We start from the raw sequence: 21,571 nt of genomic DNA on the forward strand, positions 1-21,571 counted from the left end.
TGAGTCAAAGCAGAGCAGGCAGGGGCCCGGGCTGCTGCTGGGGCCCTGTGCCATGGGGCAAGGCCTGCAGCAGGGCTTGGGACGTCTGCATCCCAGCCCAGAAAATGGGGAAATGTGTCCCCCACTGCCAGGCTGAGTCCCTTTCACAGCACCGCAGCTAAGGGCTGGGGGGGAGTTTACAGAATGGGGCTGGGAAGCAGTGGGCGCTGGCAGGCTGCCCCAGCTGTGCAAGGAGTGGCCGGCTGAGATCACCGGGTGTCACTCTGGCAGAGGCTCCTGCTGCCGTCTGCGGCTCCAGGGGTGTGACAACAAAGAGCAGAATGGAGCTGTGACCCTGTGCCACGGCCTCACGGGCTCCCATTACTGCCAAAGGGCTCTCAAGTGCCGGGAGTGTGTCGGCTGCCACGCAGCCTGCACATAGCGTGTGGAGTATGTTGCAGCAGGAATGTGCAGCACAGCAATAGAATCCTTCCAAAGCAGGGAGGGTCCCCGTGAACTGCAATTCTCTGCTGTGTGATTTGTGCTCTGTGAGTCCCATGAGTGGATTTTAAAGGGAAAGCTCTGGCCTTTGGCAAGCAGTGAGATGAGCTCGCGTGGCCTAAGCTCCATCCCCGGGTGGGGATTCTGCAGAGCCAGCACCGTGCTGCCCCGGGGTGGGAGCTGAGGTGGCATGGGTGAAGAGGAGCGCTGCAGCCAAAGTTCCCTGCCCCATCCTCACCTCCTGTCTGCTTGAGGCTCACACCCACTGCAGTACCACTGCTGTCCCTTCCAACCCCACCCATGCCCCTGGGGCAGGTGCCCCACAGCACTATGAGCATGAGGTCGGGGCCGTAACGCCCCCGAGCCTCCAGCAGTACCCCTCCCGGGACGTCCTGCTCCACTGTCCACTCCCCCCGCTGCCGGGCTGCCTGCCCTCCACGCAGGAGACGAGGGATTTCACAACCCAGCCCAGACAGGATTAAAGAGAAATACACAAGTAAACAAACAGCGGCCTTGTGAAGCGGCTGTGCTGCGGGAGCCCCTCTGCTGCCCAGGGTGAGGTGTGGGGCGATACCCAGGGGTCCAACATTTGCTGCAGAGCGGTGGGGTCCTGTGGGGAGGGCTGCCTCAGAGCAGCACTAAGTAATCTCATTTTTCACACGTCTCCTGTAGTTCAAACTGCCCCTGTCAGAGGAAAGGAGTTGCTTCCTGTTATTTCCATTGAAATCCTTGTCCCGGTTGCTAGCCCACAGGCTCCGGCAGGATGGCACCGTGTGCGCAGATGGGCTCTGACCGCCTCTCCCGAGGGCTCCTGCTGCTCTGCGGTAAGTGCACGGCCCCACACCACGCGGCTGCACCCGGGCTCGCCGCAGGACTTGCGCCGGGCAGTGGTGAGCGGGACACGGGTGCTGGGGCGTCCATCCCCAGCACCACTGGGCACTGCGGGCGGCCCCTTCCCCTTGGTGGGGAGCGATGGAGCATCCGCGGGGACCTGGACTTGATGGCAGCGGGAGAACAGCTGTGCCTTGGGCAGGGAGCATGTCAGCACCAGGGGACTGGGCACTGGGGGCACGTGGGCTGCCCTTGCTGCCACAACTGTGCCAGCCCACAGCTGCACAGCACACTGCCAGCCAGCACAGGCCACAACAAAGTAGCTTCCAGGGTGGCATGCCATGCCCATACTGAGGGTGGAAAACAGACAGGAGTGATCCTGATCCTGGCAGAGGGGTGGAGGGGTCTGGTGGGATCTGGGAGGCTATGCCCCATGCCAGCAACAGGTTCCACAGAGGGGGGGTGGCAGGAGGCTCTGCTTCATGGCCGTGCTGCGCTGCGGTCAGCACTTCCTCTTCCTGATTGGAAATAGGTACTCCCCCCCCCAGTGCCAGGCGCTGGGCATGGCACAGCCCCACTGCTGCTAGTGGTTCTCTGTTCCCCATCACCCTCCATCCCATCACCCCGCCGCCCCCTGGGCCTCCTCATACCCATCATCGCTGCAGAGCCGTGGCTGTGCTCCCTCCTGCAGTGCTGAGCTTGTCCCCCCCTCACAGCACTGCTGGGCCACGAGTTTTGCCATGTGGGTGCCACGGCAGAGGGCTTCGGGCAGGAGGCAGGAACAAGCCCACCGGTGCCTGTGTACAACATTACGGATGAGCTGGTGGGTGAGTGTCGTCCCCATCCCTCATCCCCAAATCCCTCCAGGGCTGCGCTGCGGCTGCACTCAGTGCCCATCCCCACACAGAGGAGATATACACCAACTTGACACACCGCTGCTGGGAGTCCTTCGAGCAGGTGATGCAGAACGTGACTGGCACACAGCTGTGCGAGTGGAAGGTCATCAGCAGGTAGAGGTGGGTGGGGGCACCAAGCCACGGGGTGGAGGGCAGCCCAATGCCCCACGCTTTCTCTGCAGGCCCTACAGCTCGCTGCAGCAGTGCCTGGAGTACTGGGCTGACCACCTGAACTACAGTTACCCCAACGCCTTGGCTGAGAGCTACATCTTCCAGAGCCACCACCGCTACTTCCAGAACTGCTCGGCCGGCAGCCAGGCCTACTTCGACCCCCCCGAGGACGTGCTGCTGGCCATGATCATCGCCCCCATCTGCCTCATCCCCTTCCTTGTCACCCTGGTCATCTGGCGCAGCAAGGACGGCAAGGCGCAGCCGTAGGTGCCGCCATGCAGGCACAGCCCCGGCGCTCCTTGCCCCGGTGCGGGGCTTTGCTGCTCGCGCTGCCGGGGCTGCGCTGGGTGGGAGAATCCCCCGAGGGTTCACCTTCCCCGGGCACTGAGCAGTAAAGGTTTACTCTCCCCACGCCTCGGCCGCCTCTTCTGCGCTCTTCCCCGCCCAACTCCACCCCGGCCTCCCCGGGGCCCCCGGGCGGCCGCGGTCACGGCTCGAGGCGGGCGGCGGCGGAACGGCCCCGGTGGGCGGAGCTCGTGCCTGAAGGGGGGGGCCCCGTCCGTGGGGCGGGGGGGAGGCGTGGTTCCGCCGGACGGTGGGGCGTGGCGATGAGGAGTGGGCGGGAAGTGGGGAATGGGCGGGGCGACGAGGCGGGGCGGAAGTGCGCCCGTGCAGACCGGAAGCTGGAGGAGGTGGTTCCGGTGTCGGCGGCGATGAGCTTCGCGTGGCCGTGGCAGTACAGCTTCCCGCCCTTCTTCACGTGAGCGCCGGCCGGGCTGCGGCGGTGGGGTCTGGGCGGAGGGGTTGTCGGGATCGGGTAGCGGCGGCGGGGGGGAACCGGGGCCGGGGGAGAACCGGGGCCGGGGTGAGGCCTCGGCTCCTCCCGGGCGCTGAGCGGAGCCCCGCAGGCTGCAGCCCAACGGCGAGACGCGGCAGAAGCAGCTGGCGGCCTGGTGCGCCCTGGCGCTCGCCTACAGCCGGCGCCAGCGTCTGCCCGCCATGACGCTGCGCGAGGCCCAGGACAGCCCGCTGTTCGCCAACCGCCGTCTACAGAGTATCCTTGGGCCCGGTCCGGTCCCGCTCCGCGCCTCCCCTCCCCTCCCCTCCCGCTCGTTGGACGTCTCCTTAACCCCCTGCTCAGGGAAACTGCCGCCCGAGGCCATCCAGGTGGTGCTGGAGGAGCTGCGCAAGAACGGTGGGTGGCGCCGTTCGCTGCCGGGGCCGCCCCGCTCCGTGCCCACGCCGCCCCTGGGACCTTCCGTGCAGGAGCCCTGCGGCTGCCGTGACGCATGGGGCGGCGGTGCCAGCCGAGCTCTGCTGAAGTGCCCTTTCCCAATTGGTTTCAGGGAACCTGGAGTGGTTAGACAAGAACAAAACCAGTTTTCTGATAATGTGGAGAAGACCCGAGGAATGGGGGAAGCTCATCTATCAGTGGGTGAGAACGCAGCAGCTGCCCTAGTGCACAACCTGGGCGCTCCCAGCCGGGAGGACAGGTGATGATGACTGAGATTGCCTAAAGGACTGCTGTCACTTCCTTTCCCTCTTGCTTTCTCACTACTTCTGTTTTGATCCATTCCATTCATGTATGAAGGTATTAACAACCTTTTTGTCTTACCATAAGGTGAGATTCAAGCAGTGGATGCAGAGGCGGATGCAGCATTGCCATTGTATGCCCTCTGTCCTTAGTGCAATGCATGTTCTTAAGGCTTGGACATAAAGGGCATAGAGTATGGGGGACAGCACAAGAAATGACATCAGCATCCTTAGATATCATTTCTCACCTTTCCAATGTCCCAGAACATTCTGAGGGTACTTCTGCTCATCAAATGCTGTATATATATATCTATATATCATTTGTGATGAGATGTGCAAGAGATCATACCAAGGTTATTAAATAACACATGGAAGATTTGCTCTACTGCTTTCATGTTTCCAGGTGTCAAAGAATGGCTTGACCAACTCTGTGTTCACACTGTATGAGTTGATCAGTGGAGATGATACAGCAAATGAAGGTAATGTCATGTGTCGTGTCCTGCAGCCTTTCAGAGCATACTTGATTTGAATGCATAGAGATGAATGCCATATCATAGTTCTGTAAATTATTTTAAAATTCTTATGTCAGCTCATCACTGGGAAATGCAGATCCACAGGCTTTTTAGTACTCTGCATTAACTTCTGTTTATGTTAATGCTGTTTGCAATTTATGCTGCCCACTCTGAGCCTTCCTAGTGCCCAGCTCCTTGCCTTTGCCAGATGTGGGATGCAGGCTTATTTCCTGCACAGTTTCTTAGTCACCTGCGAGGCAGCTCTTACTCACTGCCTCCTGTCTGCTAACCTTCAGGCTTTGTTTCTGATGCAGCAATGTGCTGATGACTGTCAGCGTAGCTGTGATTGTGGATTTGTGTAGTGTTATGGTGCAGAAGTCTAAAAGGTGCCCTTCAGAGCCCTCTGTCTTCACTATCATTGTTCCATAGACATCATAAGCCTGTTTATTTCTTTATGTGAGTCTTGTTTCTGCTGATGAGTATGTCTTTCTTTCCCTAGAGTTCCATGGTTTGGATGAGGCGATGCTACTTCGTGCCCTGCAAGCCTTGCAGCAGGAACACAAGGCTGAAATCATCACGCTGGACGATGGCCGAGGCGTCAAGTTCTTCTGATGGAAGCCCCCTCCCTGCCTCTCTTTGGCCGCTGAAACGTTTCTGGCTGCGAAGATTCCAACTCCTGGCGTGGTTTCAGGCAGTGGCGCAAGCAGCTGTGTACTCGGGACTTCCTGGGGTGAAGAGAATCTGTAAAGCCTTCCAAAGACATGACTTCTTGTCCTGTTGCTCTTTCCCTGTTGCTGTGAATGCAGCGGATGGGTGCTCTGGTGGCTGGTCAGGCACAGCTGCCACAGCTCCTCCCACCTTCCAGCCGCGTGCCTGGGCTCTGCAGCCCTCACCATGTGGCTGAGTGAGCTGAAGGCAAACACACAGAACACGTTGTTGCTGCTGTGGCATAAAAGACCTCTCTGAAAGACTGATACACTCTTGCTGCAAAGCAAGCTGATCTGTGCGGTGCGGTGGATTTCAAGGAGCTAATCTGGAGTAATTAAAAGGAGATGTATTTATAGAGCAGCCTGGGTGTTTTCATCTATCTTTGTTTTTCCATTAGAAACAAAACAGTGCAATGTACTGAGTTCTTGCCCTTCAGCTACGTTTCCTTACTGCACTGTACAAACACAGTGTACTGAGGAGAGGGTGGGCCTCCAAAGGCACCCTGCCTGATTTGGAAGCAGGCACCACAAAGACTTTTTTCCATGTGCCAGAGCTACAGACTGTGGGCTTTTACTACCTGTCTTCAGGGCAACATTAGCTTTCATTTTGTATGTGCGATCCACTGAAAACTCTGTTTGTTGCAGTGGTGGTGGAGTAAGCTCTGTAAAACAGCAGGCTAGTGGAGAACGTAATTAAGTTTTACATTCTCAGTACTGATTATAAAGTCCACAGCTTGTTAAACGGTGACCCAGGTACAATATTTGACCTGGTAAATCCTTAATCGCTAACCTGTGGGAGCTGGAGATCTGTGCTGGAAGGCTGGTGGCAGATCTCTGTGTGCCAGTGACACCAATGCTGCAGAGCAATTCCTGTGCCAGTAGAGCACAGGAACTGGGGTTCACTGCTTGAACTGTGGTCCTGTCTGCATGTTTGTGGTTCAGAATGGCCAGGAAAATCTTCATGAAGGAATTGGCTGCTAACAGCATCTGTTAGGACCTTATTTTGGTGTCTGGGATCTGCCTCTTCCTCTCTCTCCATGCTGCCTATCTTGATTTACACTCTTTTATTGCTGTGCCTTCTCTGCTCGCTGCTTTTGCAGCTCTGCAGCATTTTTCTGTGCCTTCCACTCTCTGTATTGAGTGGCATCTGCGCTTGGCCCAGAACGTTTGCGTTTCTTGCTCTGCGTACGCGCAGCGCTGACCTCTCAGCATTGTTCCGAGCCGCATTTGCTGAATGTAACCTCACTGTCCTTGAGTGGGTCTGTGTTCTTAATTAAATTTACTCCCTTCTTAGGAAATGGCTGATGTGACATTAGATAAGTCTAAAACAAGCCTTTTTCTTTCCAAAGCTCTCCTGGCAGTTATTCATGGCTCTTTTTCAGTTTCCTAAATCACTTAGTGAGGTGAGGAGGAAGAGTGTGCTTCCCCCTTGCCCTGTTCTGGGACAGGCAGCTGCTCATGTTCTCTGCTGGTTTGCTGGGGCTGTCCATTAAGGCCAGGTTGCAGCAGAGATGAGGTGCACAGAAGCACTGCTTTGTACTGGGGGGGTTACCTGGCTGCCCCTGGGCATAGGAAGCCTGTGGGGCTGCATGAGCAGCTCACTGGTACAGCCATGCTGAGTGCTTGTTTGCTGTTCCCTGTTTATACAACGATGACAATGGCAAGCTGTAGCTTATGGTAAAAACAAGGACTTTATACGTCTTTCATATCTTTATTCACTGCTTTATAGCACTTAGTGATGTAATCACAAGATGGGGACATCAGAGCATTGCATTGCCCAGAGATGCTTACGTGAGAGCTGCACTGGATTGGAAACCCTGTGGTGCTGGGTAGATCTGGAGGAGATGTAATTAAACTCCAAAGAGGCAGTGAGATGGCCTCCAACTATAACTTTCCCTGTACCCAGGGCAGCTCCTCCCCGTGTTCCATGTGCGTGGTATTAGGGCTGTACATAATGCCAGAACTAGGCAAAGAACAGGAGGAGATGTGCTCGTTGCCATGCACAACAGGCAGCCTCCCCAGCACCCACTGCTGCAGCCATCCCTGTGAGCTGCTCATGCAGGGTGTTGTGGTCTGCACTGCTGCAGAGAGCGCCCTGAGCTCCATCAGCAATGCTGCCCAGAGCCTTGCAGAGCAAATTCTGCATCCCAGGGCCGGGGAGTAGCAGCAGCCAATCCGTGGGACTTCAGCAGATTGTGGGGCCGTGGCAGTGGAGCTATGCGTGTCTCCATCTCTGGGCTTTGAGGTCACAGCCAAAGTCTGGATGTGCTGATTAGGGCTCATGGGCTGGGATAAGGTGGAGCATGGGGGGCTGGTGCTGAGATAAGGTGCTATCAGGCTGTGCACATTTGGGTTTTGATGGTCATGGGAGGGGAAAAGTTGAGAGGGTATTTAATTTCATGCAGCTAGTTACGAGCAAGAGTTGCTTCAGTTTGATAAATTTATGAGTTGGGATAAATGTGCATGCAGGTCAGATCTGTTACTCCGGGCTAAGGAAATCCTCAGCAGTTATCTGCTCAGGGCTGTAGCTGCTGCTGAGGTTGCAGTGCTGTCTCCTCCTGCGGCTCTGTGCTGTCGGGTATGGGGCACACTGAGCTGAAGAGGAGGCCCCCACAGATATGAGTGCTGAAGCCAACAGGAAACATTCCCTCCAGCACTGTGGAGGTGATGTGCCACACTCCTCCTCTCAGCCCCTCCTGGGGGGCTGCTCAGCTCCTGCTACAGCCCTGCAGGCACACACTGCATTTTGCCCCAGCCCCTGTTATCCCACCCTGAGTTTTGGGCTCAGAACAGAGAAATTCTGGCACATCTTGCTGGAATTGTTCTTTGATGAGTGATCTAATCCTGAGGAGAGTGATTGCAGTCCCCTGCTCTTTTCCCAGCAGCCAAATGCACGTGAAAATGCTGAATGGCCTGATTGCAGCGGCTGCTCAAAGCACAGGCCTGGCACCAACACCTGGAGCCAGGAGAAATGTCACCCTGATTACATGCAGGAGCTGCATGTGTTTGCTGAGCACTGAGAAGGGGCTGACTGTGGATGGGAACCTCCTGCTTTCAGCCCCAGCCCAGCTGCAGCGTGGTGTCCTGGGATGTGTTGGAGGGCACTTGCACCTCTCTGCAAGGTCACCTGCTACTGCTCAGCCCATGGTGCTCCTGCAGCTGCAGGGAAGAGGAAATACCTCCAGTGCTCACTGCAGAGGTGTGGGAGGAAAACATAAAGGCAGTCTCTCTCTGCAGGAGCCTCACCTGGGACATCTCAAGGCATCTCATTTCATGATGAAAACGTGATAATGGGACATGAGCCTACTGGAAATGAGACCAAGAGCCCTGCCTGGCTCTGCATGTTGTACCCTTGCTGAAGAGCACAGGCTGCCTGCCAGCCTTGGCCGCATCCCAGTGACCTGGCAGGGCCTGGACTGGGGCTGGAGGTGCTTCAGGGCTGCACCGCTTGCTGGGCCTGAGGAACACTGGGCACAGTTCAGGACCGTCGCTGGGCACGATGCGTCTGAACTGTAGGTGTTTGGTGGAGCTGAATCATATTTTACAACATAAAAGCCTCCCATACCAGGTACGGTGCAGAGCTGCCCGTGCAGCCCTTCTGCCATCCTTGGCAGCCATTGCTGGAAAGATGCTGCTGCCTGGCACCAGAGCATTGCACCAAGCACGCATCCTGCAGCCTCTAGGGTGTGTTCTCCCAGAAAGGGGCCCTGGCTCTTGAGAGTGCAAGGCTGGATCAGAATGCAGTCACTGCTTTCTGCCAGCCTGTACTGCAGGAGAGTGTTCTGCAAGCGCGTGGAGATGCAGACCAATTTTCCCTTCCTGGAGATTTCACCCAGTCCTCTTTCTAGGTGAATAGGGCTGAGCAGACAGGGCACTGTGCAGGTACAGAGGTCTGCCTGTGAGCAGTGGGCTGTGCAGCCTGCCCAGGACTTCTGTGGAAACATTTCAACAGGTGCTTCTCCATCCATCCAGCTGGACTGGGGGATTTGCGTGGCTGTGGGTGAGAGCAGCCGGATCCTGCCTGCACTGCGTTTGCACTTTAAATCTGCGCAAAGGACACGGCTGTGTTAACATTTCTATCCTTCCCTTAATGTTTCCTGTACTGCTGAGTAGAAACAATCTGACCTTAGGGAAAAGAAATTAACGCTAGAATCGATTGCTTTGTATTTTGTGTAAACAGCTTTACAGGGTAGAACAACCTCATCATTTACACTGTAGAGACAAAAAGCTCTTGTCCAGGCTCCTAGTGAGCGTGCAGGACACATGCATATTTTATATTTCTGTGACCCTCATTTCAGGAGTTCACCCAGGAGTAAACCCTGAGAGCAATGGCTGTCTTGGAGCGCGGGATTCGATAGCATGGCAGTGCCCAGGACAGTGAAGAAGCTTCAGGCGCAGGCACTGCTCTGAAACTTCACAGCTACAGCTCTGAGAGTGGCTGAAACAAACACTTCCCCACAGCCCGACTTGGCCCTGCACATCTGGCCTGGTTTGCTCAGGCGACCCTGCATGGACCCATCGCCGCTGGAGAGAGGGAGAGTGGGACCACTGCGGCCCAGACCAGGCACGGGGGCTTGGGGTCGGGGTGGGCAGCTTGGGGTCTGGGGGGGCTCCTGGGGCTGGCGGTGCGTGGTGCCCGTCCCAGTGCTTGCTCCGGTGTCCGTTCTGGTGCCCGGTGCCCAGCCCAGGACCTGATGCCTCTCGGTGCCCAGCGCATATCCAGGTGACCATCCCGGTGCTCTCTGCGATGCTTGGCCCCGTGCCTACGCCAGCGCTCGCTCCGGTTCCCTTCCCGTCGCCAGCGCCCACCCCGGTGCCCTTCCTGGTGCCGGTGCCGCCTGAGCAGCGCGGAGCGGGGAGCGGCGGCCGCGCGGAGGCGGGGCCGTGCCGGGGAGGGTCCGGTGCCGCTGGGCGTGGCCACGCCGGTGCCGGGGCCCCTGCCGGGGCTCGGGGCGCTCCTGTTTGCGGGGCGGTGGTGCAGGGTGCGAAGCTGCGGAAGTCGATGCTGACCGTCGAACTCGCCGCCGCTGGAACCATGTCCCAGCCCGAGGCGGAGCGGGCAGGCGGCGGCTCCGCGGTGGAGCCGGGGCTCCCCGGTAGAGCACCGCACCGTAACCGCGGCCGGAGGCCCTCGGGACGAGACTCCCGCCGCGCTTCCTCCCGCTTCAACCGGCGGAGTTCGGTGGAACTGGAGCTGCTGGGCTACCCGGGGCCGAGCGTGGGGTCGCCGCCACCGCCGGGCGCCGCGGCTCACCGTGAGCCGGAGGAGACGGAGAGCGAGGAGGTGGAGACGCGCGCCGTGGCCACTTCTCCCGACGGCCGATTCCTCAAGTTCGACATCGAGATTGGCCGGGGCTCCTTCAAAACCGTCTACAAGGGACTGGACACGGAGACAACAGTGGAGGTGGCGTGGTGCGAGCTGCAGGTATGAGGGCAGGGTGCGCACCTGCGGCACGGCACGGGGTGGCACGGCACGGCACAGCCTGGGATGGCACAGCCCGGGGTAGGGGGACTCAGGGAGGAGCTGCTCGGCAGGGACTCCCAGTGCCTCCGCAGCGCACTCAACACTCTCCGCTGCAGCAGTGGGGCCAGAAACGTGCGGGAGGTTTGGACTCCCCGTGCGCTGTCGCTGCCCTGGAACTCGGCTCCGTGCTCGGCTCCGTGCTCATCGGCCCTCCCATCGTCGCACGTTGTTTCCCGTTGCTGTGTCACTACCTGAGCTACAGAGCACTCATGGAGCGCCTGCAGCCTCTGCCCGCAGCGCCAGCCCTGCTCTGGGGCATTGGGGGAAAATCTGGGCTGTGCTGCACACCGCTACTTTTTGGGTACTCATTAGCTTACAGATCGCCCTTTAGAAGAGCAGACAGGGTAGGGGAGCCGTCCCAGTGCCGGAGCTGGCTTGGAGGTGCACTTCGATAGCTCTCAGAATGGTCTGGGGCACATGCTCCAGGGAGCGGGGGCCGGGTGCAAAAAGGTTCAGGGTACAGCATGTCCTTGCTGCTTGTCAGCTGCTTGTCCTTGGTTGAAGTGGTGCCTGTGTGGGCACCCACGTGTGGTTTCTATGATGCTTCCAGGTGCTGTCTGCTAACAGCATCTGGACCTATGGCTTCCCATGTCTCTCAGCTTTCCGATCTCCTCCCCTGCTGCTCCCCAACAGCGGGATGCGATGCCGGGCAACTGAGGACAGTGGTAGAGGTACTGCTCCTGTGATGCCTTCTTCCCTTCTGCACGTGCTGGGAGCAATCTTGCCTGTGGCAGTAAGGCTGCGTGAGCAGAGCCTGGTAGTGGGGCTCCAGGTTTCTCCTTGCAGCCCCCAGGGAGGGGCTTTGGTGAAGTCCAAAGTCTCCAACAGATTCCTGCCCTGGGGGTGGCTGCTGCGGCTGGAAGGTCCAAGTCCTTGTTTACAGAGAAAAACATGTCTTGCAAGTTTGTTGTCTTGTTCCTAAAGCCTTGTTGCAGCCGCATGGGATGGCTGCAGCCCAGTAACACAAGAAGAGATCCTTTAGATAATGGTGCATGACTTTTGGAGGGGTGACTACAGCCTGTGAGAGGAGGATGTGGTTCTGGGCCTCGGTACTGTGAGATGGGGTGACTGCTTCAGAGAGCCCAGAGCCAGTCAGCATTCCTCTTTTGCTATGCCCGCATCTCCCTCCTAAGACCTCTGAGCTCCTGGCTGTGCCCTGCAGCGCCAGAAGCCACCGCTCTGTGCTGGTGAAGGCAGCATCTCTGGTGGAAGTGACTTCCTTCAGAAGAGCCGCTCATGCCCAGCGCGTCCCACCTGGCTGCCTCATGTCCCTGCTGTGGGGCCATGCCCAGCCTGTGTGCCCCACTGAGCCACAACCGCAGCCATAGCAGATCCTGGAGCTAACAGCACAGCTTGGTACTGGAGTGCTCCGTGCTGGGCTGTGTTCCCTTGCATGCCCAGCGTCCCTAACCAGGGTGTCTGCGGGGATTGGACTGCAGTCCCCAGCACCTGTCCTTCAGCGGGGCTCTGCTGTGTTAACAGAGCTCTGCTTGCAGCTGGGTTGGCACCGTGTGCCAGTTACATTCAGGTGCCTGGGGATGAGAGCAACACCCTCTGGCTGGAACAAAGACAGCTCCAAAGCAGCCCCCTCTGTTCTTTATTCGGTGTATCTCGTCCCCAAGTGCACATCCGATGAGAGTCTGGCAGTGCATAACCTGTCAAAGCTTGTTTTTTTTCAGCAATCATGCAAAGAATCAGACACTGTGACACAAATACAGGATTTGGAACCGCAAATAAAAATGGTTGTGGTTCTGCCCTTTTAAAAATAGCTTTGTCCCATGTCTTTCACAGTTCTCCTTTTATTGCCTTTAAAATATAAATGAACACCTAACCTCAGCCCTGAATGCAGTTCCGGTCCCAGGAGCCTCATCCAGCCGTCGTGGTGCCTCCCAGACCCAAATCCCAGCTCTTGTCCCAGCCCTGCCTCACCACCAGGTTGCTCAGTGCCTTTTCTCTGCCTTCCTGTAGGACCCCCTGGGGACCTCTTTGTCCCCACTGCCCACAGCCCTGTGCAGTGCTGTCTGTCCCTGTGCATCCCACAGACCAGCTGTGACCTGTTTATGCTTTCCAGCTTTAGATTTGAGACTATTTCTGTTAGGTACTGAGGGCTGGGGGAAAGGAGGAAACAGGGAGGAAACCAGAGGCCCAGAGTGAGATTAGCTGTAAATATGTTGCCCATGCATAGTTTTTCAGTGGGGACCCTTCTGGAGGGGGGCAGGAGCCGCCTCACGGGGGGGGTGCTGCCATGCCACCAGAAATCTGCCCTGGATCCTGTGCTGGTGGGAGGCTGAGAGCAGAGTGGGGATTGCTTGAATGGAATCTGGGGGTTTGGGAATGGAGCGGGTGCTTGTGCTCGTGCAGGCACCCACTGGGAGAAGAAGGGGGTGCTCTCTGATCCCCGTGTAGCTGCAGGGGCTGCGTCTTCAGGGCTTTGAGTGCCCAGCGCCTGAACCATTCCCACTGAGCACCTCTGCAGATATCCCTGGGTGCCCCCCTTCCTGGATGTGACACTCAGCTCTGCACAATGCGGTCTTTCACTGATTGATGCTGCTGGGACCCTCTGGCTGAGGTGAGCAGCACAGGAGTGCCATGGGCACTGCTCCAGCTGTGGCGTTGCCTCACACTTCGGTGGACCTCTGCACCTCCCTCCTCACCTTCATCTGGCCTCAGCTCTGCAGTTGGCCCTGTTGGGCATGGTAGCAGCCATCTCCTGGCCCTGGGATGGGGCATGACTATTTCCCCAGCACTGCACTGCCACCCCCAGCATCCTCCTCTTCCTCATCAGGAGGTGTCTGCTAGGAAAGGACACCATGTCCTGGGCTAACAGCTCTGCTGGCAGCCCCAGCTGTACATTGTGTGCTGTCCTGCACTGCAATCCCAGTCTGAGTGGCTCCTGTGTGGCAGGGACCCTGCTGGGCACCGCTCCCCCTGCATGGCAGGGCAGGGTAGAGCCCTTGGGGTGCCTGGCTCCCTGTTTGGAATGGTTCTGGGGATGAATCCATCACGGGCTTGAGGGAAGAGTGGGGCTCCCTTGAGCCTTGCTTCAGGCTCCCTGGGGGACATGTCTGCATGCCGTCTTGGTCCCCCCTCATCAGACTCAGGGAGCCACAGTGACGGTCCTTGAGTCCCGGCCACAGCCTGCATGGCTGCCCCTTGCCCTGCCGCTCCGTGGGGTGCAGCCGAGCCCCTGAGCTCCTTGCAGCTCTCCAGTAGGTGGTGGTGGGCTGGGGGGGCAGGGTGTGCGCTGGGCAGCTCGGGGGCCTTGGGCGCTGTTTTCCTCTCTGGCTATGAAAGATCCCATTCATCCACTGCAGCAAGGCTCAAGTTCTCCTCTGGGCTGAGCTGGGTCCCTGAGCATGTATTAAAGAAGAGAGGGGATTATGGAGCAGCTCCAGCCCAGCCGTGGGGCCAGTTATGATGCAATGAAAATATTACAAAAGCTGCCTGGGCTGTTGGATGGTGGCTGCCAGCCAAGGAGCTGTGCATGGGGCGGGCAGCACCCGGCAATGGGGGCACCTCACAAACGCTGTTGGCACTGCTGCCACCGGGGCTCTTGGGACTCTGTGCCAGCTCCTGGGCTCTGTGCTCCTCCGTCCCTTTGGCTCTATGCTCAGTAAGGGTCGTTGCACCAGGGCGGTGCTGTGGGGTGCAGGGAGTCAGGCAGGATCTTGCTCCTCTTTCATACCCTGGGCTGCTCAGTGCCTGTGTCAGTGCTCTTTGGCTTCCACTTTAATTAACTTTAGCTGGAGGAACATGGAAAAACCTGGGCTGGAGCCTCCCACGCCTGCTTTCCCCAACAAAGGCCTCATTGAAGAGGGCCGGCTCCCTGCCATGAAGGTGCCCAATGCCTGAAGCTGTTGTGTGCAGGGGAGGCAGGAGCTGCCCAGGATAGGGGCAGAAGGGTCTGCACGAGGCTGACCGGTGGATCGAGCACGTGGCAGTGCGGGGCTAGCAGTGCCCATTCTGGCAATGGGCACCATATGGGAGCTGAGTGCATGGGCTGCAGGGCTGGGCAGCCGGCTCAAGGTGGGTTTCACATGGGCTGCTCAGCACAGGGGGATCTTCAGCCATCCCTCCCCAGCCTAATGGACGAGGCAAGCAGCTCCATCAAGCCCTGCATTAGGCTGAGCGCAGGGAGGGGGGTGGGAGGTGACAGCCCCGCAGCCCCGTGCCCCCTCTCACTACCCACTCCCCCACAGACACGGAAGCTGTCCAAGACGGAGCGGCAGCGCTTCAGTGAGGAGGTGGAGATGCTGAAGGGGCTGCAGCATCCCAACATTGTTCGCTTCTACGACTCCTGGAAGTCGTCTGTCAAAGGGCAGATCTGCATTGTGCTGGTCACTGAACTAATGACATCTGGCACCCTTAAGACGTGAGTGGGGGCTGCTGGATTGGAGCGTGCAGGGAAGGAGAGGTGGGGGAGGGCTCTGCTGTGGAGTGATAGCCAGCACATGGGCTGGGGGGCCCCAGGGAGTCACATGGCAGTGCTCACCCCTGGCTCCCACTGCACTCCTGGCACCGGCAGCTTGGCTCGGATTTGGCTGCATTTTCTGTGCTGCCTTTGCAGAACTTAGCTGGGGAGGGGGCACAGGGAGCCCCTGGCTGCTGCGTGCCCTTTACAGCTCAGTGGTGATGGTGGGATTGTGGAATGGGGCTGCATCAGTGCCTGTGAAGTGCTCTGGTGCCAGCCCTGTCCCTTCACAGCTACCTGAAGCGGTTCAAGGAGATGAAGCTGAAAGTACTGCAGCGCTGGAGCCGTCAGATCCTCAAAGGGCTGCACTTCCTGCACACTCGCTCACCCCCCATCATCCACCGTGACCTCAAGTGTGACAACATCTTCATCACCGGCCCCACCGGCTCCGTCAAAATAGGGGACCTGGGGCTGGCCACGCTCAAGCGTGCCTCCTTCGCCAAGAGTGTGATAGGTGGGATGGGGGCATGGGGGTCGTGGAGGCACCTGTGGGAACAGGCGCATTGCTAAGCCATGCTGTGTGCCCCCAGGAACCCCTGAATTCATGGCCCCGGAGATGTATGAGGAGAAGTACGATGAAGCGGTGGACGTGTACGCCTTCGGGATGTGCATGCTGGAGATGGCCACCTCGGAGTACCCCTACTCGGAGTGCCAGAACGCTGCCCAGATCTACCGCAAGGTCACCTCAGTGAGTGCCTCAGGGCTGGAGGAAGGGGCAATGTGGGGGGAGCTGCTGGACCTTGCTGCTCCTGAAGTACTCCACTTGGCAGGTTATGCAAGAAGCTAAAATTAGGCTGGGAGGTGAGAGGGTGCTCAGCTCTGCGAGCTTTGCCAGAGCCAGCAGAAGGTAGAGACGCCCACGTGCCTCACCCCGTGCACTCATAGGGTGGAACAAAGCTACTTGGCTGCTCTGTCCCCAGGGCATCGTGGCTGCCCTGGCCAGACCCAGCCAGCTCCTGCCTTCTGGGCTGGAGCCCAGTGCTGGATCCAGCTGCCAAGCAGAGTCTGGCCCCACAGGGCACTGTCTGAGGGTCACCACGGCACCCTGCAGCTGCAGCCCATAGGCTTCCTGATGGGTGCTGTCTGCCCCTGCCCAGGGCCTGAAGCCCAGCAGCTTCTACAAGGTGAAGGTGCCTGAGCTGAAGGAGATCATCGAGGGCTGCATTCGCATGGATAAGGATGAAAGGTGTGAGAGACTGGGAGAGGACATGGCACTGCAGAGCCCTGCCCTGAGTGTCTGCACCCATGAGTGCACCCACACACAGTCCCTCTGCCCCGTCCCTTGCTGCCACCCAGAGCAATGGGCTGTGAGCCCACACTGAGCAGCGCTTTCCTCTAGATACACCATCCAGGACCTGCTGGAGCACTCCTTCTTCCAGGAGGACACAGGGGTGCATGTGGAGCTGGCAGAGGAGGATGACGGCATTAAGTCAGGGCTCAAGCTGTGGCTGCGGATGGATGACACAAAGAAGCTGCATGGCAAGTACAAGGACAACAATGCCATCGAGTTTCTCTTCGAGCTCTACAAGGATGTGGCAGAGGAGGTGGCTCAGGAAATGGTGGGTGCTGCGGGGTGGAGGGGATGGGAGACCGTGGGGGTCCCTGCGGACTGATACAGCTCCACTCCTGTGCAGGTCGTCCTGGGCTTTGTCTGCGAGGCTGACTACAAGCTGGTGGCGAAGGCGGTGCGGGACCGCGTGGTTGCCATCAAGCGCAAGAGGGAGAAACTGAAGCGTGCGCAGGACGTGGTGCCTCAGGCTGAGCTGGGGCAGGCGCCGGGTGTCCTGCAGCTGTTGGAGGACCTCAAGTCCCCACTGGCACCGGGCATCCCTGCACCTGCCCCAGCCACCAACGGCTCCAGGGACTCTGTTTTCAGCAGCACCTTCCCACCAGAGCCTGAGGAACCTGAGGCTGACCAGCACTTCGTGTACCGGCACACGAGCTACTCCTCGGCCACCTGTATGTAGGCACAGGGAAGCAGACACGGGGCTCTCCCACTCCTCCTGCCAGACCTGTGCATCACGCCCCAAGGCTGTGTCTACTAAAGGGGAACTGAGAGCTGGGGAGAGGGGGCTCCAGGTCTGGCCATGCTCACATGTGCACTTGTTTGCAGCCGACTGCGAAACAGATGGCTACCTGAGCTCCTCTGGCTTTCTCGACTCCCCAGATGTGTCTCATTGCAGTGCTTCACTGGGGACTCCCACTAGCCCCCCACCCACCCGCCCCACACGTTGCTTCCCCACGGTGAGCCCATGAGGCTGGAAGGGTTGGGGTGGCAGTGGTGGTGGCACTGGTTCACAGCATCCCCTCCCCACAGAGCATTGCAGTGCAGCTACCCACCGAGCGCCTGCCCACAGCCAGCGGCTTCTCTTCTCCGGTGGACAGGTAAGCACTGGGATCCTGGGCTGGGATCCTGGGCTGGAACTGTCTAGGAAGGGGGCTGCAGATGGGGACAGCCGCATTCATGTACGGGGCGTCCTGCAGCTATGCCTCGGACGTGGCATCGGGCATGAGCGACGGCTGCGAGGGGCTCTCTGCTGGTGAGCAGAGCACCAAGCTGCCAGCCAAGCGGGCAGTGGGGAGGCTGCAGCGACGCAGAGCCCGGTCCCGGCTGCGCATCACCAATGTGAGTGCTGTGGTGTCAGGGTGAATGCATCCCTGCTGCCTCTGCTGAGCCCTCATGCTGCATGCAGATCTCCGACAAGAACGATCGGGTGGTGGAGTGCCAGCTGCAGACCTACAACAACAAGATGGTGACGTTCAAGTTCGACCTGGATGGGGACAACCCAGAGGAAATCGCAGCTGTCATGGTGAGTGCAGGACTTGGATAATGGTGGGGACAGGGCAGCCATGGCACTGAGCATCACCGCACTGCCCCACCAGGTCCACAATGAGTTCATCCTCAAGTCGGAGCAGGACGGCTTCATCCACCGCATTCAGGACATCATCCACCGCGTGGAGACTCTGCTGCGCAAGGACGGGCAGAGCGCATCTGAGCTGCCCGAGAGCCCCGAGGCTGAGCGTGTCGCCAGCCGTCCCGTGAGTGCCTGGTCCCAGCCCCCCACGCTGGGACCCCGAGTGTAGCTGGGGGTTGCCCGGTGCTGGGGCAGGCGCTGTGGGTGCTGAATCTTTCCAGCCCCAGCAAGAGGAGCCCTGCAGCTCCGGGTCATGGTGCTGTCTGCATGGCAGAACTGAGGCTCTTGTCCCTGCTTGCAGTGGAGATGGGCTGGGGACCAGTCATGCTTTGGTTCAGCTTGTTCCAGCGCTGAGCTCAGCTTCTCTTTCCCCAGCAGGCAGAGCTGCAGCTGCAGGAGCTCTCGCACTCCATCTCCTCCTCCTCGCTCAGTGGTACGTCCTCACCTCTGTGTGAACTCTTCCTGCACCCCCGGCTGAGTCAGGAGGGTTCTGGGAGGCCTAGATGGGCTAAGTGTGCCCTTGTGCCACAGACTTGGGCTGCATCAGCCCCAGCACCTCGCTCCAGTCACCCGTCCTGCCAGCGCCGAGCAGCTCCCCATTGGAGAATGACCTCTCCAGCCCTGCAGAGCCACTGCCAGGCTCCCCCGCAGGTACCAGGCCTGGCAGGGCAGCATTTTCTATACCCAGGACTCCCAGTCATACCCTGTCAGCTGCAGCACCTTTGCCAGACTTGCAGTGGCACAGTGCTCTGGGCTGTTCCCTGTTTCTGATGCTTCTCTTTCCTGCAGGTTCAGCGCAGCCCTGGCCTCTCATCTCATCATCTCCATCCTGCATGACAGCATCACCGGTGCTCCTACAGACACCCCCAGGCTCCTCAGGAATGTCTGTTCCCCCTGCTCTGCTGGTCCCCTCATCCCCCATCCCCAGTGGACCCAGCAGTCCCATGAGCCCCCCCATGACCAGCACACCTTGGTCCCCAACCACCCCCCTCCTGTCCCTAGCCAATGTCTTTTCCCTGGCAGTGATGAGCGTGGCCCACACGCTGCTGCCTGCTGTCTCCTCCATTGCCAGCTCAGGTGGGCACCTCTACTCCCCGCTGCTGCCTCGGCCACAGAATCTCGTCCTTGGGCCCCCACGCTTTGTTTACCCTGACCCTGCCAGCATGGCAAAATCCTCCCTGTCTTGCAGCGGGCCTCTGGGGGCTGACGTCCCTGCTATGGGGGGGCCCGTGCCATTCTCTCCTCCGGCAGCAGTTCCTCTGTGCCCCACGGGAGGTCCCTTGACGATGCCAAGCACAGTCATGCCAGGGAGCCCAGAGGGCAGCACAGTGAGTGTGGGGCTCTGTGGAGCTGTTTGACGTGGGCCTTAATGCTTGTGGGCTGGGTTGGTGATGGGACACAGAGCCCTGCAGCATGGGGACAGCCCTGAGGAGGTGGGAGGGCTGAGTAGGCCAAAGGTCACAGCTGTGGGAGCAAAAGCAGAGGTAATGTGATGGTATGGTGACAGCACGCGGGCGCCTGCAGGTGCCGCTTCTCTCCCTCAAGCCTGGTCACCCACTCATCGTCTCGGAATCGCCAGCATCCAGTGTAGCCAAGGCCCGGCTGTCACCCATCAATGAAGGTGAGGCTGGGAAAGGACTGTGCCCACAGGGGCACTACAGCATCCCTGGTGTCCCACTCACCCCCATGGATTCCCCCCAGAAGCCAAGCCCCAGATCCTGGGCCGCTTCCAGGTGACACCGTCCAAGGAGCCAGCTGTCACATCCCCAGTGGGCAGCAGTGAGAGCAAGCAGCATGGCACAGAGTTGGCAGTGAGCAGCTCCCTGCTGCCCACCACCTCTGGCACAGCAAGCAGCACGAGCAGCAACTCTGACTCAGAGCTGGAGATGCCAGTGCAGATCCCTGAGGAGGAGGCAGTAGCTGAGGAGGGGAGAGTGGTGCCGGCAGAGAGTGACCGGGAGGGCCCTGGGGAGGAGAGTGCTCCGCAGACGGTGCTGAGCCAGGTATGGCTGAGCTACTCCCGCAGCTTGTCCTATGTGAGCAGTGATGACACTGAGAGCGAGGACGAGGAGATCTGGGAGGAGCTGCAGACCCTGCGTCAAAAGTGAGCAGCCCCATAGTGAGCTTATGTGCTTCCTGTGCACACCAGGGGTGGGGGGCTGTGCTCATGAAGGATCCTTGCCCAGGCAGAAGGACGATGCCCGTTTTGAGGGCACCATATGTACACCAGGCTCAGCTCCCATTCTCTTTCCCAAGGCACTTGGCTGAAGTACAGCTGCTGCAGAGCACCCAGAAGAAGGAGATTGAGGAACTGTACCTGCGGATGGGGAAGCAGCCCCCACTGGGCATCGTGTCCCCTGCTGCCATGCTCTCCAGCCGCCAGCGCCGCCTCTCCAAGGGCAGTTTCAACACCTCCCGCCGCAACAGCCTGCAGCGCCTGGAGTTGGCGCAGCCCCCAGGTACAGCCCCAGTGCTACCTGCAACTCCTAGATAGGATGGGGCTCCCAGGGCTGAGCCTGTGCGAGGCACAGCTCAGTGCACTCTCTCAAGACTGAACTGTCCCAGCAGGAATCATGCGCCGGAATTCACTGAGTGGCAGCAGCACCGGCTCCCAGGAGCAGCGGCTGAGCAAGGGAGTGACATTTGCAGATGATTTCAGCTGGATGGTAAGGGGCAGTGGGTTGATAACAGCCCTGCGGCACTCCCAGCATGCCCCAGCTCATCAGCACCTCTCTCCCACAGTAGCCAGCTGGACAGGAGTTACTTCATGAACTACCTCAACCATGTGCCTGCTGCCCCGTAGGGGGTGAGAGAGTCTCTGCACCTCGGAAAGCCTGGCCCTTTGCCTTTCTGCACCCTATCAAGACTTCACTGTTGGGCACCTGCTGCTTCTGCACCAGACAGAGGGGATGGCTGTCCCCACACTTGTCCCGTATGCTCTTTCCTGCGTGTGCCCCAGCCCGTCTCATCCCAGTGGCACACAGCCGTTTGCTTGAGCTTGGCCCCAGAAGCAGGAGGGATGAGTGCTGACACTGCTCATAGCATCACTCTGCTGCACTTTGCTCCTGGCTCCCAGAGCAGAACTGACCACCCCTTGCATCCCATTCACCCCTGCCACTGCACTGTCTTCCAACCCTCCTTCAATCCACGCCCACACCCCAGGGCCACCTCACAGCTTCACCTCTGGCTCCCCAGCTGCTGTCCATGGCTCAAAGTGCCACTTTCCTCTTGTAAGCTGCTTTGCAGCCAGGACCAAAGCTAGCTCCAGAGCAAGATGATGCCACACTCAGTCCCCCCAAAAATGACAGCCCAGTGCATTTTGTTACAAACTGATGTCAAGAAAGCGTTCCCATAAATACAGATTAAATACCAAGCATGTCTGTCTGTGTCTATGCAGTTAAGGTTCATGCAAATTTGAGTCAAGATGATAAAATAAAAATGGAAAACCTCCCCTACATCTGCAAGTGTCCAGGAGCTGTGAGACCCCAAGAGGGATTTTGGTCACCAGGTGATGTAGCAGCAAGCACCGAC

General features: G+C 58.9%; 3 protein-coding genes across 9 annotated transcripts; all 3 read left to right on the plus strand.

The window, feature by feature from the left end:
• The first annotated feature begins 883 nt into the window (after window positions 1–883).
• Window positions 884–2,789, plus strand: RAMP2 (receptor activity modifying protein 2). Of its 2 annotated transcripts, none has more exons than XM_010724658.4 (5): window positions 884–1,035; window positions 1,153–1,304; window positions 2,028–2,138; window positions 2,219–2,321; window positions 2,390–2,789. In XM_010724658.4, the coding sequence occupies exons 2-5, from the start codon at window positions 1,244–1,246 to the stop codon at window positions 2,643–2,645; spliced, it is 531 nt and encodes a 176-aa protein (XP_010722960.1). In that variant the 5' UTR covers window positions 884–1,035; window positions 1,153–1,243; the 3' UTR covers window positions 2,646–2,789. The 2 variants fall into 2 exon arrangements, with proteins under 2 accessions (XP_010722960.1, XP_003213187.1); XM_003213139.5 differs by having other exon boundaries at window positions 888–1,035; window positions 1,226–1,304.
• A 192-nt stretch (window positions 2,790–2,981) lies between these two features.
• Window positions 2,982–5,491, plus strand: VPS25 (vacuolar protein sorting 25 homolog). Its single transcript, XM_085211122.1, has 6 exons — window positions 2,982–3,138; window positions 3,287–3,432; window positions 3,520–3,573; window positions 3,725–3,813; window positions 4,315–4,390; window positions 4,923–5,491. The coding sequence occupies exons 1-6, from the start codon at window positions 2,987–2,989 to the stop codon at window positions 5,033–5,035; spliced, it is 630 nt and encodes a 209-aa protein (XP_085067248.1). The 5' UTR covers window positions 2,982–2,986; the 3' UTR covers window positions 5,036–5,491.
• Window positions 5,492–10,002: 4,511 nt separating this feature from the next.
• WNK4 (WNK lysine deficient protein kinase 4) lies at window positions 10,003–21,413 on the plus strand. 6 transcript variants are annotated; one of them, XM_031557036.2, is made up of 20 exons: window positions 10,006–10,555; window positions 14,854–15,026; window positions 15,359–15,579; window positions 15,656–15,813; window positions 16,223–16,311; window positions 16,465–16,684; window positions 16,760–17,084; window positions 17,239–17,369; window positions 17,443–17,510; window positions 17,610–17,751; window positions 17,819–17,935; window positions 18,009–18,164; window positions 18,416–18,473; window positions 18,572–18,691; window positions 18,830–19,368; window positions 19,565–19,661; window positions 19,742–20,144; window positions 20,297–20,499; window positions 20,609–20,706; window positions 20,783–21,413. In XM_031557036.2, the coding sequence occupies exons 1-20, from the start codon at window positions 10,133–10,135 to the stop codon at window positions 20,783–20,785; spliced, it is 3,744 nt and encodes a 1,247-aa protein (XP_031412896.2). In that variant the 5' UTR covers window positions 10,006–10,132; the 3' UTR covers window positions 20,786–21,413. The 6 variants fall into 6 exon arrangements, with proteins under 6 accessions (XP_085067060.1, XP_031412896.2, XP_085067056.1 ...); XM_085210930.1 differs by having other exon boundaries at window positions 19,745–20,144; XM_085210929.1 differs by having other exon boundaries at window positions 10,007–10,555; window positions 18,419–18,473.
• The last annotated feature ends 158 nt before the right edge of the window (window positions 21,414–21,571 follow it).

The sequence above is a fragment of the Meleagris gallopavo genome, chromosome 29 (genome assembly GCF_905368555.1).
Source record: "Meleagris gallopavo chromosome 29, MGAL_WU_HG_1.1, whole genome shotgun sequence".
Lineage (NCBI taxonomy): Eukaryota > Metazoa > Chordata > Aves > Galliformes > Phasianidae > Meleagris > Meleagris gallopavo.

What these genes read in the sequence shown, in the direction of transcription:
- VPS25 (XM_085211122.1), top strand. Translation starts at nt 2,987, where the DNA reads ATGAGGAGTGGGCGGGAAGTGGGGAATGGGCGGGGCGACGAGGCGGGG. An exon ending in AGCTTCCCGCCCTTCTTCAC is followed by an intron (nt 3,139 to 3,286) that starts GTGAGCGCCGGC and finishes GGAGCCCCGCAG; the next exon opens with GCTGCAGCCCAACGGCGAGA. An exon ending in GGAGGAGCTGCGCAAGAACG is followed by an intron (nt 3,574 to 3,724) that starts GTGGGTGGCGCC and finishes AATTGGTTTCAG; the next exon opens with GGAACCTGGAGTGGTTAGAC.
- RAMP2 (XM_010724658.4), top strand. Translation starts at nt 1,244, where the DNA reads ATGGCACCGTGTGCGCAGATGGGCTCTGACCGCCTCTCCCGAGGGCTC. An exon ending in AGGGCTCCTGCTGCTCTGCG is followed by an intron (nt 1,305 to 2,027) that starts GTAAGTGCACGG and finishes CCCCCCTCACAG; the next exon opens with CACTGCTGGGCCACGAGTTT. An exon ending in GAGTGGAAGGTCATCAGCAG is followed by an intron (nt 2,322 to 2,389) that starts GTAGAGGTGGGT and finishes CTTTCTCTGCAG; the next exon opens with GCCCTACAGCTCGCTGCAGC.
- WNK4 (XM_031557036.2), top strand. Translation starts at nt 10,133, where the DNA reads ATGCTGACCGTCGAACTCGCCGCCGCTGGAACCATGTCCCAGCCCGAG. An exon ending in TCTACCGCAAGGTCACCTCA is followed by an intron (nt 15,814 to 16,222) that starts GTGAGTGCCTCA and finishes GCCCCTGCCCAG; the next exon opens with GGCCTGAAGCCCAGCAGCTT. An exon ending in CTCCTCCTCCTCGCTCAGTG is followed by an intron (nt 18,474 to 18,571) that starts GTACGTCCTCAC and finishes CTTGTGCCACAG; the next exon opens with ACTTGGGCTGCATCAGCCCC.